Genomic DNA, 22,309 nt, shown 5'->3' on the forward strand with positions numbered 1-22,309 from the left:
AACAAGAAGCGCATGCGTGATACATGATACTTTGTACTCGTAAACCAAGACTTGCTCGTTTTTCAAGTCAAAATTTATTTAAAAAATCTTTGCTCGTCTTGCAGAACACTCGCAAACCACGTTACTTGCAATCCGAGGTTCCAGTGTAGTTTGGACTAGATATAAGTTGCGAGTATCAATTAGAATTTATGTGAATGTGTGATCAAAGAAAAAAAAGGAAAAAAAAGTGAAGTGGAGGAGTCTGGAAGATTTGCTGCACATTTTTCATTTAGTTCAAAAGGAGAAAAAAGCCTTTGAAGGTGTGACTGTTTATAGCTTTTCGCAGCATAAGTCATAACAGGAAGTGACTTGTCTCATGTATGTTCCACAGTAATAAACATAATAATTAACAAATTACAAAATTAAAAATATGCTGTTATAAGATAATCATGTGCTTTACCGAAGCTGCCCAACTTCTTACTTAAATTAACCTCTTATGAATAAAGATCATTTCAATGTATTTAATCTTTAAAATGTTTTAGAATTAATCATTATTGAGTAATCTGGTTAGTTGCACTGCCAACAACTGGTCAGTTTGAACTGAAGACAGTCCTGTCCTCGGTTTGATACAGACAGATGTTCTCTGAGGACTCGTGACTTCAATGGCATGATAGTTCAGGACTGGAGTTTCCTACAGTCTACCTGAGCCTCCAATAACCAACTGGACTCCATATGAACTTCTCCACATCTCCTGTTATACTGAACTTCCAGCCTCCTAACACACAGTATGAGTGCAGATCAATCCCTGCTATCCGTTATCACCCAGATGAGGATGGGTTCCCTGTTGAGTCTGGTTCCTCTCAAGGTTTCTTCCTGTTACCATCTCAGGGAGTTTTTCCCTCAGCATCGTCGCCCTCGGCTTGCTCACCAGGGACGATCTGATCATTCTGATTCACACACACTCACATTTCATACAAACTTCAATAATATTCTGTTGATTGTGTAAAGCGCTATACAAATAAATATGAATTTAATTTAATTGAATTGCACTGAACATCAGCACGGCTGTGATTCGGTCCTAGACATGTGACCACAGGTGTGCTGATATTCAGTGCGACAGCACTATTGCAGGAGTGATGTTCCTTTCATACAGCGTTTCTAAACTAGAAATTAAAACTAACTGTAACAGGTATTTTAGACACAATATGGTCAAATGTTTTATTTTAGTTTATTTTTACTTCGTCATTGAAAGACGTTACCAAAGAAACCACAGCTGGATTGAGTGTTGCATGTTGCCATGGTAACGTATAGACTGACTGACGGCCTGCAGTATATGGTTCATAGTAATGGTTTTAGTGTAACAGATGGAATACAGACAGGTGGTGTAATACACAATGAGGAATGTACCTGTGGTGTTATCTTTGTTCTCCCTCTGTTCCCGTCTCTCTGACATGATGCTTCTGAGATGCCAGTCATCCTGACTCTCTCTGCTCTCTGTGCCTTTCTGATCCTTCCTGATGCCCTACTTCAGTATGATTTTTAGGTATTTTCACCAGCATAGACCATGTAGTGTACAGTTATAATTGGGAAATTATTTTAATAGCTCTTAGCACCTGGTGTCTGGTTCCTCTTAGGTCTTCCTCATACTGTTTTAGGGAGTTCTTTCTTAACATTAACATCTCTGGCTGACAATTTTATACCGTTTTATCTACATATGTGTGTAATGTCATGTGGACGTAAAGCACTGTAGAAGTTAAATGGTACATTAAATATTAACACTTATCTAATTAAGTTAGTGTAACATATATACAGTATGACTCTTATAATATATATATATATATATATATATATATATATATATATATATATATATATACATATACACATACACACACACACTCACCTAAAGGATTATTAGGAACACCTGTTCAATTTCTCATTAATGCAATTATCTAATCAACCAATCACATGGCAGTTGCTTCAATGCATTTAGGGGTGTGGTCCTGGTCAAGACAATCTCCTGAACTCCAAACTGAATGTCAGAATGGGAAAGAAAGGTGATTTAAGCAATTTTGAGCGTGGCATGGTTGTTGGTGCCAGACGGGTCGGTCTGAGTATTTCACAATCTGCTCAGTTACTGGGATTTTCACGCACAACCATTTCTAGGGTTTACAAAGAATGGTGTGAAAAGGGAAAACATCCAGTATGCGGCAGTCCTGTGGGCGAAAATGCCTCGTTGATGCTAGAGGTCAGAGGAGAATGGGCCGACTGATTCAAGCTGTTAGTAGAGCAACTTTGACTGAAATAACCACAACCGAGGTATGCAGCAAAGCATTTGTGAAGCCACAACACACACAACCTTGAGGCGGATGGGCTACAACAGCAGAAGACCCCACCGGGTACCACTCATCTCCACTACAAATAGGAAAAAGAGGCTACAATTTTCAGGAGCTCATCAAAATTGGACAGTTGAAGACTGGAAAAATGTTGCCTGGTCTGAGTCTCGATTTCTGTTGAGTCATTCAAAAGTTAAATTTGGCGTAAACAGAATGAGAACAAAGCTCGAATCATTTCAAATTGGTTTCCTGAACATGACAATGAGTTCACTGTACTAAAATGGCCCCCACAGTCACCAGATCTCAACCCAATAGAGCATCTTTGGGATGTGTTGGAACGGGAGCTTCGTGCCCTGGATGTGCATCCCACAAATCTCCATCAACTGCGAGATGCTCTCCTATCAATATGGACCAACATTTCTAAAGAATGCTTTCAGCACCTTGTTGAATCAATGTCACATAGAATTAAGGCAGTTCTGAAGGCGAAAGGGGGTCAAACACCGTATTAGTGTGGTGTTCCTAATAATCCTTTAGTGAGTGTGTATATATATAAAGAGAGAGAGAGAGTGGGATGCGTAAGTTTGGGCACCCTTGTTAATCTTCATGATTTTCCTGTGTAAATTATTGGTTGTTACGATAAAATTTTTTAGTTAAATATATCTTATAGAAGACACACACAAAGTGATATTTGAGAAGTGAAACGAAGTTTAAAGGATTTACAAAAAGTGTGCAATAATTGTTTAAATAAAATTAGGCAGGTGCATAAATTTGGGCACCCAAAAAAGAAATGACCTCAATATTTAGTAGATCCTCCTTTTGCAAAAATAACAGCCTCCAAACGCATCTTATAGCTTCCAATGAGCGTCTGCATTCTGGTTAAAGGTATTTTGGACCATTCCTCTTTACAAAACATCTCTAGTTCATTCCGGTTTGCTGGCTTCCGAGCATGGACAGCTCTCTTTAACTCACACCACAGATTTTTAATTATATTCAGGTCTGGGGACTGAGATGGCCATTCCAGAACGTTGTACTTGTTCCTCTACATGAATGCCTTAGTAGATTTTGAGCAATGTTTAGGGTCGTGGCCTTGTTAAAAGATCCAGCCAGGATGCAGCTTCAGCTTTGTCACTGATCCCTGGTCATTGGTCCCCAGAATCCGCTGATATTGAGTGGAATCCATGCGTCCCACAACTTCGACAAGCTTCCCAGTCCCTGCACTGGCCACACAGCCCACAGCATGATGGAACCACCACCATATTTTACTGTGGGTAGCAGGTGTTTTTCTTGGAATCCTGTGTTCTTTTTCCTTCATGCATAACGCCCCTTGTTATCTGTCCACAGCACCTTATTTCAAAATGAGGCTGGCTTGTCCAAATGTGCTTAAGCATACCCCAAGCCTGTTTGTGCTGTGGGTGGGGAAAAGGCTTCCTCTGCATCACTCTCGCATCTCCTTGTGTAAAGTGCGCCGAATAGTGAACGATGCATAGTGACTCCGTCTGCAGCAAGATGATGTTGTAGGTCTTTGGTGCTGGTCTGTGGGTTGACTCTGACTGTCCTCACCAGTCGTTGCTTCTGTTTATCTGAGATTTTTCTTGGTCTGCCACTTCGAGCCTTAACTTGAACTGTGCCTGTGGTCTTCCATTTCCTCAATATGTTCCTAACTATGGAGACACACAGCTGAAATCTCTCAAACAGCTTTCTTTCAACCATGATGGTAAACAATCTTTGTTTTCAGGTCATTTGGGAGTTGTTTTAAGACCCCCATGTCGCTACTCTTCAGAGAATATTTAAAGCAAAGGAAACTTACAATTGCCCCCCTTAAATACTTTCTCATAAATTGGATTCACCTGTGTATGGAGGTCAGAGGTCACTGAGCTTACCAATTTGATTTCTAATCATTAGTTCTAAAGGTTTTGGAATCAATAAAATGACAACAGTGCCCAGCTTTATGCACCTGCCTAATTTTGTTTAAACAATTATTGCACACTTTCTGTAAATCTTATGAACTTTGTTTCACTTCTCAAATATCACTGTGTCTCCTATAAGATATATTAAACTCTTTTTTTATTATAACAACTACCGATTTATACAGGAACATCATGAAGATTAACAAGGCTGCCCAAACTTACACATCCCACCGTATATATATATATATGTATATAATGAATGTGTAATTCTTAAAATTTGGGAGAAATATTGGAGAAATACGCAGTACTGGAGAAAGATAGACATTTGAACTTTAATAGACTGACAAATATACCTACCCCTCAAGTAATTGTTCTAAGGACTCGCCCCACAGACTCATTGACTCAGATTCCCAAGCCAGTATCACTGATAACTGAAACAGCTGATCAATACTGATATGAAACATTGAGAAGGAATGACCCCTTGTACATGTCATAACTCTCGGGAAAGAGGAGACATAGAGAGTGATGGAAGTTCGGAAGGGTTGAGAACACTGTAAACACTGGAACACTAGTAGATTGGGTCTGGAGGATGGCAGTAATGCAGCATAGTGGATGTCAACTGCCGGTAAACATCAATAAGACAAGACAATGTCCCCTTGATGCTGATTGGCTGGAACAGGTTTGTGTGGTGCGGTTTGCGCCACTTGGTTTGTTTGCCGTATACAAACCCATGGATGTGTATGAGCACCAGAACTGTAGACTGTAATCTGTAATTATTAAAAGTGTATTGGATAAGAGATCCTCCTTCTTCAATGCTCTTCCATCGGGTCTGTACTAAAGGTGCCTCAGAGCCTGAACTGAGTGTATTTGTCTGACAGTAAAAGAAGGACAACAGTGTGTCATTTCTACAAACTCTTTTCCTGTCTGTGACGGGTACTTATACTAGTCTACAGCCGGGGCTTAAAGTTAAGAACAACACAAGTAAAAGAATAACACATTCATTTTCACAACGTCTGCTGCTTTAGTGTTTTTAGATCTTATTGTCAGATGTTACTACGGTAGTATAATTACATGCATTTCATAAGTGTCATTTATTTGCAAAAATATGATTATAGTGTTGGAAATGGGTAATATTGGTAATATTTTTAGGTGGCTGGAACGGATTATATGCATTTATATTGTTTCCAATGGCAAAATGTGTTTTGCAATACAAAATTTCACCTTAAGAACTCACTTCTGGAAGGGATTAAACTTGAATACAGACGTTCTGCTGTAATTAAAAACACTGAATCTGCAGAAAATGATTTGTGTCATTTTGAAAACCTTTGGCCACTTTAGATCCCATCTAATCTAATCTAATTTAATCTAATCTAATGACCACAAGATTTGATTCCAATGGCCTTCCATAACATGTAACCCTGCTGACTTGTCCTAACTTTTTGTAGTTTTTTTTATTGTTCCCATTGACAGTAAAGTGTATTGTCAGATATATATATATATATACAGTAGGTAGTAAGATGAGTTCTGTTAGAACTGTTACTGAATTTGGAGTTATGTTAGAAACACTGCGCCAGGCGCAGAAGCTGTTTGAAGGGGGAAAAGAACAACTTATTCTGCCGTCGCTTAATTATGACGCCATCGCGAAGAGGGGGCGGGAGAAGGGGGGAGACGTTACAGGATAGTACACAACAAAGCCGAGGGCCGAGAGACGAAGCGCGAGCCGCAGCACGGGCACCGGAGGATCAGCACGAGCGCACCGGACCGGTTTAATGTGAATCTACAGAGAGAGAGAGAGAGAGAGAGAGAGAGTTCATCTACAGGGACAGAGCATCCGAGTGAGAGGAGTCTGGGATCAACACACACACACACACTCTCACTGCTGTAAACATGTCGTCTCCGAGTCCGGGGAAGAGGAGAATGGACACAGACGTGGTGAAGCTGTATCCTTCAGAACACACACACACACACACACACACACACAGAGACAGTGTTACCCCGCGGGGGACCGGGGAATCACACACTCCTGAGGTAATGAGCGCTGGGGCAGTTTTTGGTAAAGCCCGGGGCAGAACCGCAGAACTGACACTCACAGCCCCGGAGTGTGTCACAGGGGTCCGTTCACCCCGGGGGTCACACACACACACACACACTGACAGTCTGTGTGTGTGTGTGTGTGTGTGTGTTGTTCCTGACAGGTTGTGTTTGTGGTGATTAGCCTGCATGCTAGCTAGCTGCGTACTTCCCGTCCCGCAGTCTGACTTAGCCTCACACACACACACACACACACACACACTGAGACTGTCCAGGTGATGATGATGATGATGGTGATGTTCAGGTCACTGTGTTAGTGTTAGTGTGTGTGTGTGTGAGAGAGAGAGAGAGAGAGAGGAAAAACTCGGGTTAAGATAGTTGAGCTAGCATGCTAACGGCTCATGCTAACGCCGCGGCCTGTGGTGTGTGTGTGTGTGTGTGTAACAGCTGAAGAAACACTTTACATCTGACAAGTGTGTGTGTGTGTGTGTGTGTGTGTGTGTGTGTGTGACAGCAGTCAGGGTTAATGTTGTTCACTCTCTAACTTCACCTGTCCAGGAGTGTGTGTGTGTGTTGTCAAGGTTCAGTTCACTCTTGTTCAGTAGTGTGTGTGTGTGTGTGTGTGTGTGTGTGTGTGAGGTCTATCACGCATTATGATGTACTTTGTTAGAAATGGAGCTGATGTAAGGGAGTCACTGTGTGTGTGTGTGTGTGTGTGTGTGTGTTTTATAAAACATATAATAATAATAATAATAATAATAATGATGATGATTACACACGCAGTGTTACATGTAATGTGTGTGTGTGTGTGTGTGGTGATTCTGCCACTGTGCTGAACAATAACCAGCAGCTGTACTGTGTGTGTGTGGAGCAGAGGGACGTCTTGTGTTTTGGTGTGCAGCGCAGGAAAGCGTGCACGCTGATTGGATGGTCTGTTACTACCCGGAAGTGAAGGGGGAGGGACTTAGGGTTGAGCAGTGTGTCCCAAAAGTCTCCCCCCCCCCCCCCCCCCCACACACACGTCTGTCTAACTAACAGCTTTTAGAAAAATTTTACTTTTTAGTACCTACTTTGTGTACCTCACCTTCACTAAATGTGTGTGTGTGTGTGGTGTGTGTGTATTTCAAAAAATCTCAAAAACAAAATCTCAGGTGTGTATCCTTGTGCTGGATCTTTTCCTCGGCGTACAAATTTAATCCATTCTTAAGGTGAAATTTTGTCCCATAGGAAATAATGTAAATACAGATAATCCCTTCCAGCCACCCAAAAATATCACTAATTTCCAACACTATAATTATATTTTTGCATATAAAACAAAATCTAAACATTTAGTAAAGACATGTTAATGAAATAAATAGACGTTAAACCTCACTTAACCCTAATTTATGATTCCTCTTGGCACCGGCTGCTTTAAAAATCAAACTGACTCCCTTTTCTTCACGCTGCCGTCCTTGATAGAACGTCGGTCACGAGAATGTTACATCTTTACTAAATCTTACACGAAATAAAAAACAAACAGACTGTAAACTTGCTTTGCTTGGCTTTTTACTTAAGCAGACACGTTTTAAACGTCTCCCTGGTGTAGACGTGACTTAGACGTCTCAGTTTGGCCATTCGTACGCCAAAAATACTTCACAATGGGAGCCAAATTTCCTGAAAAATTTCAGTTCTTAAGGCAAAACGCAAAAAAACATCAGTTTTTATGTTGATGTACCACCGTACAACTTTTTAAATTTTGTTCATATCTATTAGGGCTGCATGATTTGGGAAAAATGTCACATTGCGATTATTAAGGTCAAAATTGCGATTTACAATTGCGATACGATAAACAAGTGGTATGACTCAACTTGCTTGTTATCAAGGAAAATGCACTTACATTACTAATAATGCTGAAATTTGAATTTCTCAACTGAGATATAGTGTACAGTGCAATCTAGCAACTAGAAATGAACAATGTTTTCTAATTAAAACAAAATTGTACAGATTTAAATAACATTAACATCTTTACATTATGGAATTAATTTACATTAAATTAACTTTAAAATAAAATTGAAAAGTCAAAAGTACAGATAAATAAAACAAATACACATTTAAAAAAAAAAATAATTTTTACATTTTGTCCCAAAACAGGGACATTTAAGGAGGATGTAACATATACTTTATTGGTATTCTTATCAAATCACTCACCATTTTTTATCTAATGATGAAGAAGAGATTAAAGGAAAGAAAAGTGTTCTTTAAACATATTAATTTTAGAGTCATGCTAATAATCATGAAAATAATTTAAATGAGACATTTCTAGTGTTCTTTGTGACACACCGATTTCTACACTGTATTTCCATTTATTCTTAAATAAATCTGTAAATAGCTGTCCTCTCTAACATACAGTTAAGTAGCTTTAAATATGAAAAGATTAAATTAATTTAACTTACCGATGGCCAAATAAAGTCTATGCCAGAAGCACTGGAACCTAGTCCAGTGATTAACCCCCCCGCTTTGGCGATGTGCATGCCGCGACCAAACCATCCTTACAGAGGTCCCATACAGCCAGTGCCTCTCTTAAACCCGCGGCTACAGTATGTTCTCTCCGGTGTGATCGTCAAGAAAATACCATGTTTGCAGGCAACGGCTTTTCAGTTCAAACTCATTGTGCGCGGTTAGGCTAATATATGTCTCGGTCGTCCTGCTTGACCAAAGGTCCGTAGGAGTTAAAAAGAACTTCACTGCAGTTATTTCAAGTTGAACGTCGCTACGTCACTTACTGAGACTTACAAACACATCTGTAATAATGTTCTGCTCACACTGGGTTGTGCTTTGTTTGGTCAATAAATGTCTTGTTACGTCCGCAAACGCATTTTTTTTTTCTTCTTTTAATCGCAACATTTGCTGTAATGTAATCGTATAGGCTGACATCGCGATTGCGATATGATTAATCGTGCAGCACTAATATCTATACCTATAACACTCCGTTATTACTCAGCATGCAGGCGCACACGTAACCTGTCCCAATTACACTGTGTGTGTGTGTGTGTGTGTGTGTGTTTGCATGAGAGAGAGAGAGAGAGAGAGGGAAGGAGAGATCAGATCAGTACAATGACACCAAACAGCTTGTGTTTCAGTCAGAATGTGCAGGAACATTATTTTGCAGGATCTCAGGGTAAACATCAGGATGTACCTCTGGTGTGTGTGTGTGTGTGTGTGTGTGTTCATTCTCCTGAGCTGGATTCACTCGATGTCTCGTGGCCTAATCTAACAAGCAAGCGGTGTGATCTGTGTTAACACCTGTCTGTGGTGATCTGTCTTCTTGTGGACACCAGGGACAGACGGGGGTCCCCTCACTCCTCCTGAGTTCATGGGTTGCCAAGTATGCAGAACCCCCTAAATGCTGCTAGTTTTCTTCAAGTTTTACATCAAGACCAAAAAAACATTTATAAATATATACATGTTATATAAATAAGTTCTAAAATGGCAACCAGACGTCTGTGTAAAACTAAGTGTTGTTTGGTCAGTTGACTCGTGATGTCAGACTGTCAGTGCTGTTCTCAAACCCCTCAGTCTGAGTGACATGCCGCGGTTTCTTATAACATGCCGCGGTTTCTTATAACATGCAGTTCCGTAAGTGTCCACTAGACTGAGTGGCTCTAGAAGTGAGTCCGTCCCTATAGAGCCTCGTGTTAAAACCTTCTAAAGACAAAAGATGGCTAGAATTTCCACTCATGACCACTGTACAGGGGGTAAATATTTGTTACTCATTAGTTGAAAGTATTTTAAGCCATAAAGTTATGCATAATTAGGGGTGCGGCTGATTTGAGTGACAGCTGCATCGCATCGAACAGGAATTCAGTCTAATGTGTTAGTGTGTAAATTACCGTTCACCACCACAGCATTTTAACTAGGCTAAGCTAGCTAGCGTGTGGGACTGAAGTAAAGTGGGCGTGTCCCGGTTTAGGCAGAGTCAGCTCCTGCTACAAAAGCCTACAGGTGACATCACAGAGGGCGTATTCAGTTCTTATTCAGTCCGTGTGTGTGTGAGAGGTGAACATACAAACTGACTAACGTTACCTCTGTGCCTGATCTAGCCTCGGCTAATTGTCACACACACACACACACACACCCTGATTACAGTGCTGTTGTTCTCGTGCAGCTCCCCTGAAGGCGTTATTAAAGGTGACAGACGTGTGACGAGTCTTTTGGAGATATACCAGAGGCTGAGGGTTTGGCAGCTCGCTAAGTAACAAGTAAAGTTAAGTAAACTGGAGTGAGACGGGAATCAGAATTAATCATACACAAGGACTTCCTGCAGCACACCAGTGTTTTGGACGGTGAGGACAGCAGTGGAAGGTGCAGCAGTGCTTTTCCTGACGGCGTGGGCGTGGCCTAAACGTGCCACTTTCCTAGATGTGTGTATTTGCATCGTGACACACACATGGGGTTTCTCTGTCTCACCCTCGAGCGCACTAACAGCGCACCTTTAGTGCCGTGTGTCGCGCAGGCATCTGGAGAGAGACACTGGTTGACTGGTGTGTGAGAACATGGCGAAATGATGATGTTAAGGGTTGCCCTCCGCATGTTGTGTTCTGGGTGTCAGCGCCCCGGCAGTGTGTGTGTGTGTGTGTGTGTGTGTGTGTGTGTGTTTGCGCGTGTGCGAGGTCCTTCTTTTCCTCTGTGTCATTCCCACCTCACATGCTGAATTATCATCACATGACTTGCCCCTAATGTGGTGTATGCACACACACACGCGCAGCATGGGGCTCTCATGACGAGTGTGTTCATGCTGCAGGGTCACACACGCACACTAAATTTATATTTACTTTATTTATTTTATATTTATTTACTATATTTACTTTATACTAAATACTACACTAACAAGTCGTGACCTGAAGTGTGTTGGAGTCTCGCGTCATCACACCTGCTGCAGACAGGGGGCAGTGTTGAGTGATTGCAGCGTGGCTCTGGTCAGGTGTCCTTTTTCATAAACTGAAGGTGTGAAATTATTTTGTGAGCCTGCAGATTGTCATGGTGATCATGTACATGTTGTGTGTGTGAGCTTCCTGATGGAGCGTCCATTCACCTGCTCTTCATTTCAGTCACACACTCATATCTCTCTCTCTTCCTCGCACACGCTCAGTATCTTAGCACTCACTCGCTCATTTCCAGCCAATCAGAAGCTGTGGGTGGGTACATCCTGGCACTTTGTTCCTGATTTGCTCCCTTTGATGCATAAGAAATAATAGAAACTCTTACGATTCATTCCACAACCCAAAAATATTTATATAAAAATTTGGAAAATACAAAATATAAAGTTAAAATAAAACAAAATAACTCGGACTTTATTTTTGAAAAGTTTCCTGACTGCAGTGTTTTCGGTAGTGTGTGTGAAGGTGAGAGGAGGAGGGAGGGGGCTACTGTGTATGATGACTTTCTCACACAAACAGAAACTCTGCTCTGTCAGGAAACAGTACACACGTACACAGGAGTTGACTATACGAGTGACGCACTGAGACTGAGCATGGGAGATGATTACCCACAATCCCACAGCACACAAGAGAGAGGGAGAAGAACCATCGGCTCAGTTGTGATCACGTGATGCTCGGATCACTTTGACTTCAATAAAAGAGCGAGGTCTCTATACAAGTAATACACAGCGGACGGAGCGCATGCGTACTACACGTATATCAAGACCTTGCTCTTTTATTGAGGTCAAATTTATTTAACATTGAGAGTTACTTACAGTCCAGGGTTCCACTGTAGTCGTGTGTGTTCAGATACAGGTGTGTTCAGCTCCCATTGGGACATAACCTGGAACTTGGAAATATTTCTGGAACTTTCTTGTTTAACATGCACAGAAAAACACCACTTTTCTCTCTGCACTTAAAAAAACTTCTTTCTCTTTTCATAAATTTTTATATTTTATATACTTTTGTATAATTTGTATATTTTATATACTTATATTTAATAATAGATGTTGGTCCTTTATAAATACATAGTGTATACACAGACACACACTGTAGTATGAAGGCTTGGAAAAGTACTTCAGGCCTTGCGGTACACACACACACACACACCATGACCTGCTGTGACCTTAACCTGCTCCATTCAGCATCGAGAGTAAACACGAAGTCACGATTCTCAGCGGACTTAATGAATTTGTAGTGAAGTTTTACGGACCACAAGGAAGTAAGTCTTGTTTTTTTCTCTGTACAAATAAAGTGTGTAGTGTGTGTGTGTTCTTGTGAGTGTGTATGAGCCTCTCCGGTGTGTCTGGGCTGTTCAGGTGTGTTAGTAGGAGAAGGCACATGGGGCAGGGGGTAACTCAGATTAGTGCCCCTCCACCAAGCTATGATGGTCTCCTTGAATGTACGACAGATAGCAGAGGCGTCTCTGTCGGGGCACTGAGACAGTCACATTAGGGCAGGAAGGCATTTCTTTTCCCTTTATTATGCCGTACACAGAGATAATTACATGCTGAGGAGAGTCTTTATGACCTCGCGTATCATTTACCCTTTGTTATAAAGATTAGGACTAATATGAGCAAGAAATGTAGTGTTCTGGGGTCCGTTCTTCGTACGTCGCTAACTCAGGTGCAGCTCGATTTAATTGTTGTGGATTTGTCCTGATCTTGGATTGTTTCGTTCTTCGATGCGCTTTTAGCATTTGTTGTCATAGCAACATATCCGTAAGCTTGAACCTGCTCGGGAGCAGCTTTATTTCATGTAAACAGGATTTAGCCTGCGCTCCTGCTGGGTTATGATTGGTTGAAATGGCGAGGTCACATCTGATTGGTTAAAGAGCACGACTGACTCACGTGGAAAAAGAAAAGTATATGCCCCCTGCCATGGACTCCCCCCCCACCCACACACACACACACATAATCACTATCAAATATTATATATGAACATAAATTCATAGGTTTATTATTATCAAATATATTACTATTATAATAAACCCTCGACACGAGACAGCCGTCGAGACCATTAATACAAATTCTTGTATAATGTTTATTTTGTAACATTTATTTTTCAGGGGTTTGTCATAAAAATATGCTAATAAATATTTATATATATTAAAAATTAATCTTTTATAATGATGAATTGGACGAAACTAATTTTATTATAAAATAAACAATATAAAAGTATACATAATATTTCTATTTTTTCATATACGACATATTTATTTTCATATTGCTTATTTTATTTTATTGTCTCATGTAATTTGTAAACCATTAACCTATGAATTTATGTTCTAATATAATATTTGATAGCGATTATGTAGGGGGGGGGGGCAATCCATGGCAGGGGGGCATTTCAGCATATAACACGTGTTACAAAAAAAAGTTGAGCCGCTCTTTTTCCATTTCGTCAACCAATCAGAGGGCTTGTGATCAGTGTTTCTACTGTCGATGCATATCACCTTTTAAACCAACGCACGAGCGCGCAATAATCCTAGACAACTCAATCCAGCTCTACTAATCATCAACAACAGGTGAGCTCGAAGAACCGAATTAGCCAGATCGTAATTAGCACGATGATCTCATCTTAGATGTGTCAATTCATCTCGGATGTGTCAAGCGACGTACGAAGAACGGACCCCTGGTCAAAAGTTTATTATGTAAAAAACAACAGAACAGTATTGACTGTGTTACCAGGTTGTAGTGGTGAGGTGTAACGGCCCAGCGTCACTACACAACCAGCCCACAGTGACATGGTGTCGGTGGTTCCTCGGCTTACATCCTGAGGTTAATCTCAGAATATAGTTTAATAATTTCATTAAATTTATGAAACAAGAGCGAGTGATTGACTGTGGTTTTTAAAATTGTTAGGACACCGTGGTATCTGATACCAAAACTCCATGAACTCGCTCGTGCAGTCGCCTCCACTGGTGCAGGATACGCAGCAGTCAGGAAGTCGTACCTCCACAAGGACATGTTACTATACCGTCCTGAGATCATACTCATGTCCGGGGCTTGGTGTGGACAGCAGAGTCCTGCGTGGGACATGAGACGTGCTCACGCTGACACTCACCGCCTCCACACAGCAGTCACTTGCTCACCCTCCGGAGGGTGCTACTACAGATTTGTCACATGTACCCGTCAGGGCGCGGGGTGAGGGCGAGGGTTAAGACACAGGGTTAAGATTAAGAGCCTTGCTCATGGACTCAACAGTGCCAACTTAGTGTTCGATAGTGATGCTTTTATGAAGCATTTCCCTTTATAAAATTATTTGGCCCGCCCCAGCCCGCCCCGCACCACTGTATCTATTTTTACAACCCGTCCCGCCCCGCCCCGCCCTGCACCCGCGACAATTAAATAGACATACCTAGGCATTGTCATTCAAATGAAAACAGCCTTTATTTTAGCCTGAAAGTGCTTGGAAACATCGACCTGTAAACTGGCAACAACATATGATTATGAATATAAACGATAAATCAGGTCATATTAATAACAAGATAATAAAACACATTTTAAACATTTACAAAGCAGCGAATGTTATCTAGGCTTAACAGTTTTATTTTAGATTTGTATAGGGCAGGCCTACAGTTTACAGCCTACGCTAAATAACCACTGACCTTTTTTCATTTATCACACGGAAATGTTAATTTAGCGTTTTTACGTTCGCTGTGCAAAAAAAGAATGCTAAAACATTAGATTTAGCAGCCTGACCTTTTTTTCTTTTAATGATGTAAATTCCCGACCTCAGTTTCTTCCTCACCTCGTCTTCTATCTTCACTTCTATTTCTTTGTTTTTGTTGTGACTGGCAGCGGTAGCTGCTTGACGCTTTCATGACTTGTCACGTGACGTAACCTTATCAAAGAACTTAATAAAATATAAAAATAAATATTCCCAAATATGTGATATAGGCTTTCGGGAATTGCACGCAACATACATGGATTTTTTTATTTTATTTTGTTTTTAATGACCCGCCCCAACCCGCCCCGCGGGTTATCAGACGACGCACGCATCACTAGAGCTTGAGCCCGTGCCCCTTTGATGGTTTGAGGCACCCCACTGCCCCACGCTGTGTCTAACACTCGTATGAGACGGCTCAGTACGGTGGAGAAGTCAGGATCAGTGTGACAGCGCGGCTTCACAGAGCTGCCTGTCTTCTGACCCGCTGCACTGACACACAGCGGTGACACTTCACGGGGTTTGATGGTGAGCGCGGTATTCAGCTTTCGTGCCAAACTGGGACGGTGATCTCACTCCTCAGTGTGCCCGGTGTGTGTTACCCTCAGTCATCTGGGTGAAATATATCTGACCTGGCAACCCTGCACCGAGTGAAAGCATGGCCTTAGAGAGATCATGTTTAATGATCGTGATTGTGGAGTCACATAAAAATTACAGTTTGTAGTAAAAGAGGTTTTTCTCAGTTTTAATCTAATTACAGGAGGCTCCTTCAGCCTGAATGCAGCACACATGTTCTGGCTGTTTTATTATAACATTTTTATTGTTATTCTCCCCCCCACCCCCCCTCTCTCTACAGCACCGTATGAGGGAGGTGTATGGAAGGTGCGAGTAGATCTTCCAGATAAATACCCCTTCAAATCCCCATCTATAGGTACAGTTTCTCACATTACATCACATTACATCACAGACACTGAGCAGTGGAGTGTGAAGGGTTTTTTTAAGAGATCAGTACGGTGTGCTGTGTGTTCTTTCCGCAGGATTCATGAACAAGATCTTTCATCCAAACATCGATGAAGCGTAAGTGTTTTTAACAACGTTACACTGGTGTTATTGTTTGTTCATCTGTTTATTTCCTTCAGCACATTTCAGTAAAACAGTGTGTGGAGGTGAGACGGGTCGGCAGGGTGGACCTCTGACCCTCTGGCTTTCTGACCCTGTAGCTGTGATCCTCCAGGAGAACCCTGTGTGCATGTTAAACACACCCGGTGCAGGAGGATAGACCTGTACCAGAGTTTGTGCTCTTTTTCTTTTTTTTTTGGTTAAATAATAATTTAATCTTGAACACGCTGGTGATGACACGGCAAAAATGTCACACACCCAGAGAGCCTGATAAACAACACACTCCACTCTTACTGCAGCTTATTTCTTATCACACTCTGTCTGTCTCTCTCTCTGTCTGTCTCAGTTGTTCTATCATGCACTCATTAAACATAAAACCACAGCTCCACAGATGAGGACACAGTGACGCTGTAGTCACATGACCATAGATACCACTGTAGATCCACACTTGTGCGTTATATCACAGCGGTCAAACTGGATCCCCAGGCGCGCACACACACACACCAGTACAGATGGTTACCACACCAAGCAGTGTTATCGGGGCGATAAGTGAGAAGTGCATGTGTTCCAGTCTCTGTGATAAGTGGGTCAGTACCGGAGTCGAGTCGGACCCGGTCTGAGGAGCGCTGGAGCAGTGTGATCGTGATCACATGGTGGTTACAGATGCTCGTCCAGCTGTGGAGCCCTGAGATGTTTCAGTCTGATGTGTAATGTCACGTCTGCCTGTTCACATTTCCTGTTAGCTGGTACTTTACGTCCTAACGATACGGATACACTGATCAGCACCGCGTGACCCGGCGTTAGGCTGCCGTGTGTTTTCATTGATCATTACGTGTTTCAGAGCCAAATTAAAACAAACACAACCTGATGACCTGCCGGATGCTTCGTCACAGTTCTGTAGACTGTCAGTGTGGACTCCTGCGTATTCTAGTGTGTGAAAATGGATGTAGAAGGTCATAAGTAGGTTAATTAGATGACATTTTACATTTTATACTTATTAGATAACTAACTGTTCTGGGTCAAATCGGAAATAGTGTTAAATAGTAAGCTAGTGCACTACGTAGGGTGTATAATCCCTTGTTCCTAGTAGTGCCCTTGATTAGGAGTTAGAGAAGAATTTAGGATTGAACCTCGTGTTAGAAGCTAGTTAGCTTTGTAGCTGGAAACAAAACATCAATCATAGCTCTTCAGCCAATCAGGGGTGTCTATGAGCTCATAGGTAGCGCCCTCCTCCAACTGAAAAGATGCGGTTGTCTGGCAGCACGTGTCACTAACCAATCACAGACCAGACTGATGTCCTGCAACCAATCATAGGCTGAGGTTTTTATTTAGAGATGTGACCTCCGAGCCTGACCTCACGTTTTATGGTCTGATACTTTATATCAACACTGTTTATTTATCCCAGTATTGTATGAGTGCAAGTGTGTGTCTGTGTGTGTCTGTGTGTGTCTGTGTGTGTCTGTGTGTGTCTGTGTGTGTCTGTGTGTGTCATGCACTAGATCTGTTTGTTTTTGTTGCAGATCTGGGACTGTGTGCTTAGACGTGATAAATCAGACATGGACTGCTCTGTACGGTACGTATGACCTTATAGCTCTCCTTGTGTGTGTGTGTGTGTGTGTGTGTGTGTGTGTGTGTGTGTGTGTGTGTGTGTGTGTGAGAGAGAGAGAGATGGAAGTGTTGTGGTTGTGCATTAAGGCATGGCAGGGCTGGTGATGGTGTAACCCTGACAGAGCTGTAATACAGAAGAGAGATGGTGACCTGTGTTCCTTCTTCCTGATGCTCTTCCAGTCTTGTAGCTTCTGTCACATGTTGTTGTTGCACAGAGGACTTTAGGTCTAAACCCCTGATCAGGTCTAAACCCATGATGAGCTCCTGTGCCGTGTGTCTCCACCGTGCTTCATCCATCAGCTCATGTGTTCTGGATCTTCTCCTCTCCACCACTCTGCTAGATCTTTATCTCAGTTCCAGTGGTGTGGCGTTCAGTATGTCGTTCTGGTTCTTACTTCTTAGGATGATGTGCATCTTACTGTCTGAGAGCTGAACCAAAAGACCAGGACCAAAGTCTCCTATCATCAGTGTGAGACCTTCACACCTCCGTCTCGTTGTTTTGAGTTTTTCTTCACAGCGGCTCCTCAGTGCTGTCCTTTGTGACTGTCAGTTCCATGTCGGGTTGTTGGTTCTTTAGTTGCAGGATGTCCAGTGCTTCTGCAGTGTCTCTAGTTCGTTCTCTCTCTCTCTCTCATGTGTCTTTATCGTCTTCCATAGACAGCTGAAACCCAAGCCTGAGATGAAGAATAGATATTCAGACCTACTGATAGTTTAAAAACAATCTAACAGAAGATATAATTAACACGAACATCTTTTGATCTCAAGCCCAAATGTCTTCATTATGGATCGAGAGTAAAAGTGTTGAAGTTCCTCACACTAGGAGGGATCGAACACCCAGGAGGAGCGCTTATCTGAAGATACCACGTCCCTGTGGTGTTAACACTGAGGGTGTGAATGATAAGAATGTCCATATATTCACATGAGATCAGCTGTGTGTGTGTGTGTGTGTGTGTGTGTGTGTGTGTGATGTGACAGTCGTTATCTACACCACACTTATGGAGCTCTTATTTGTTTACTTGTTTCCATGATGGCAGCCGTAGACCTGATGTGTTCTGTTCATACACTCACCTTCATCTCAGCTCTGTCACACTTCTCATGACTGTCTATTTATTTACCGTTTTTCTTTTTCTCCTTGTTCCCCTGCAGACCTCACCAATATATTTGAGTCATTTTTGCCCCAGCTGCTTGCGTACCCCAACCCCATCGACCCCCTAAACGGAGACGCTGCAGCCATGTACTTACACCGGCCAGAGGAGTACAAGCAGAAAATCAAAGGTGAGTCTGAGCTGCTGATGACGGAGCTGAAACGTTAGCCTTCTGTTTCATTAGCATTAGCATTAGCAGCTTGTTTGTTTTGTATGTTAATTCATGCAGTGAATCTCTCGTGTTGTAGATTCACATGAAAAGCCGTTTTTGTAGGACTGTCAGTATTTACGCCTTAACACGTGATTAATCTAAAAAGTTTAACGCAAATTAATCATGTGACCATGTTTGACCCCACTGGCTTCTCATAATCTCAGTGTGGTTACGCGGCTGTGTGTGATAACGACACGTTTAACGCGGATACTAAGACGACTGAGGAAACATCACCAGGTGCTGAACGGCCAGTTTCATTATAAAAAGCTTCTAGATGGAAGTTTGGATAAAACCGAGGTCGTGTGCTCGAGCCACCTTCAAGGGGAACTAATTTTACAAGGACACATTAAATATAAGACGTGGGGTCAGGTGACTCAGGCTCTAGGGTGTTGATTTTTGGGTCTGATCATCCCCCTCTTTTATTGAGATATTAAAGTGCATTATCTCTTCTAGCCAGTTTTTGTCAATCTGATTATTTTAAAATTGCAATTAACTAGATTAAAAGTAATTGACTGTTAACACTACTTTTCTGGTTTTAATTGATGATTAAGGCTTACAGTAGTATCCTAAAATATAACATCTTATGTCTTCATTAAGGATTCGACCTGTGTATCACTCGGCCTAGTTCAGCACACTCAAGTAAAGTTCTCAAAATAACTCAAAATATTTCACTCGGTTTAATGAATCTAGGATTTAAAATGTGAGTTTCCTGTTTTGAATTAAATCACAATAATTGACTGGATGATGATCTGATGGTCTGAGCTGCAGTGTGTAAGGAGTAGTTCTCAGGAGTAGTTCTGTAGTTCTCAGTCCTGAAGTGAGGGACAGGCGAGCTCTTTACTCCTTCTCCTGCTCTCAGTGGTCTCCTGGGGGCGTGTCCAGAACCCACAGTGTGGTTTTCCTGAATACACACTGACTAGAACGGCCCCACTGTCGTCGTCCCCCCTCCCCCCTACACCTGAAAGGGGGGGTTCGGTCTCTACACCCTGTGAATGAAGACAGATTGTTCAGTGTCTTCACTGTAGTCAATAGACCAATAGAGAGCACAGAGACCCGTCCTCACTCCAGCCTTTCAGTGTGTCCACGTCTCCGGACACGTGTTCACTGGGAGGAGGGGGTGTACATTTTTAGAAGCACATAAAATTTCTAAAAATAAATAAATAATCCTGTAGTTCAGGGGTCGGCAACGCGCTGCTCCGGGCCGCATGTGTCTCTGTCGTCCCTCTGCTGCGACTCCCTGTGGCTTTGGAAAATAAATAATGAGTAAATACTTCACATAAATTAAATCATTTACATTAATATAATTAAAAAAAAATTTTTTTTTATGTAATTCTGATTTTGAAGATCATGATGTAAAATGTTTTGTTGCTAGTCAAACCCGCCGATGTGTGATGTGCTGTCATCTTTTGTAGTTTTGCTGCAGGTGGATATTTCAAAGTTTGGTTTCAAAGTTGTTTTATAAAGAGGACGAGGACTCAAAGTATTTCGTTTGAAAGTAAACTTCAACCCAGTGAGTTTAAAATGTTTTTGTTGCATGCAGAAACAAGGTGTGATTGATTTCATAAACACAACACACACTAGTGTTTTTTTTTTTTTTTTATACACATAGCCTAAAGGTGGAATCTGCAGTGTTCTCTCCATTTTAGATGTCAGAAGAACCTTTGTAGCTCCCGGTGTGGCTCTGTGGCTCCACATGGAGTGTTTAAGGTCTCCGACCCCCTGGTCCAGGTGTCGTTCTCTAGGTGTTTCAGGACGTTTGTTGTTTTTTGTGCAGTGTTGAGATTTAGGTCTTTAACTTGTGCTCTTAATGACACTATAGAACAGAACCATCGCCTACACGACTCGACAGCAGGCGTTACTCAACTGGTGTGTCTTTCTCCCCCCTCCTGCAGAATACATTCAGAAATATGCAACAGAGGAGGCTCTGAAGGAGCAGGAGGAGGGAGCGGGCGACTCTTCATCAGAAAGCTCCATGTCGGATTTCTCAGAAGACGAGGCACAGGACATGGAGTTGTAGTGAACATGCACCTCTTCTTTATTCCAGAGACTATAATTTCCTAAACATGAGACGCAGACTATAAAACTCATATTTAAACAAGACAATTTTTATATTATTATTATTATTATTATTATAATAATTATTATTATTATAATTATTATTATTATTATTATTATTATTAAATTCAGAATTTTTATGGCTATACCATTGATAAGGATGACCCTCTTTGTGACATCCCCACCCCTCAAAACACACACACACACACACACACACACACACACACACACACACACCTTGGCCACCTTTCCCCTGCAGCTCTGTAGTTTCAGTACACTCACTTAAGCAGGTCTGTAGACTGGAGGTCAGTTACTGCTGATGGGATGTCTTTCTCTCTCACACACACACACACACACACACACACACACAATAGATAAAAAATAGCTTATTTTGGCAGAACAGCAGCCGTGGGTGTAGGGGTGGGGGGTGGGGGGAGTGTAGACTCTTTTTACTGTTTAGCAGCACAATCTGACCCGGAGCACCACGACGGCGAGAGCGCGGACCTGACGGGACACAACATTCAACATAACAAATAAATATAGATATAAATATAAATATATATAGAGAGAGAGAGGTGTGTGTGGGAGAGCTGCATCCATATCCGTCTGAGGTTAGACATCAGATAATCACCAAGTAGGTGTCTAAATCACACACACACACACACACACCATCAGCAGTCCAATCTCAGAAGCAGTGTCTTCACTAGGTCACTTTGGTTGGACTTTTTTCTTTTTGTTGGAGTTTTTCCTTTACTTGTTGCTCAGCCTGCTCTTTGTTGTTGTTTTTGTTTTTTGATTTCAGCCATTAAAGAGACGATTGCACATCGAAGCTCTCTCTAGTAACCCTCTCTTATTTCAGTTCATGTTTAACACCGCCACCTCTCCGTGTCGGAGCCTCGAGCAGTCGGGCGTGGCACTCCGCCCGCTGTCTGAGTGTGTGTGTGTGTGTGTGTGTGTATACCCAGATTACTGTGTCCTGGAGGAAGTTACAGGAAGTGAGATCAGTAACACTTCGACACGCAGCCCTAATCTCTTTAATTATCGCCCGCTTTAAGTGTGTTACTTGTTTCCTGTTATGGTGTGTGTGTGTGTGTGTGTGTTGCGCGTACACGTGCCTGTGTGTGCACCACCACACACGGCCCAGCTTTTGATTAAAAAGCTTTTCCTTCTAGAAGTTAGTTTAATGAATTAGCCCTGATGAGAAGCTGTGTACGGAGTGCAGTGTGTGTGTGTGTGTGTGTGTGTGTGTGTGTGTGTGTGTGTGTGTGTGTGTGTGTGTGTGTGTGTGTGTGTG

General features: G+C 42.0%; 1 protein-coding gene across 1 annotated transcript; it reads left to right on the plus strand.

Moving 5' to 3' along the window:
- The first annotated feature begins 5,892 nt into the window (after nt 1–5,892).
- On the plus strand, nt 5,893–21,844 carry ube2h (ubiquitin-conjugating enzyme E2H (UBC8 homolog, yeast)). The gene is made up of 7 exons (XM_053508530.1): nt 5,893–6,162; nt 12,354–12,430; nt 15,734–15,808; nt 15,915–15,954; nt 17,517–17,569; nt 18,751–18,879; nt 20,853–21,844. Exons 1-7 carry the CDS (start codon nt 6,110–6,112, stop codon nt 20,975–20,977), a joined length of 552 nt encoding a protein of 183 aa, XP_053364505.1. The 5' UTR covers nt 5,893–6,109; the 3' UTR covers nt 20,978–21,844.
- Nucleotides 21,845–22,309: the final 465 nt, after the last annotated feature.

This window comes from Clarias gariepinus, chromosome 12 (genome assembly GCF_024256425.1).
Source record: "Clarias gariepinus isolate MV-2021 ecotype Netherlands chromosome 12, CGAR_prim_01v2, whole genome shotgun sequence".
Classification (NCBI taxonomy): domain Eukaryota; kingdom Metazoa; phylum Chordata; class Actinopteri; order Siluriformes; family Clariidae; genus Clarias; species Clarias gariepinus.

Coding starts and splice junctions, on each gene's coding strand:
- ube2h (XM_053508530.1), top strand. CDS start 6,110: ATGTCGTCTCCGAGTCCGGGGAAGAGGAGAATGGACACAGACGTGGTG. Junction 15,809..15,914: donor CTTCAAATCCCCATCTATAG/GTACAGTTTCTC, acceptor TTCTTTCCGCAG/GATTCATGAACAAGATCTTT. Junction 15,955..17,516: donor CATCCAAACATCGATGAAGC/GTAAGTGTTTTT, acceptor TTTTTGTTGCAG/ATCTGGGACTGTGTGCTTAG.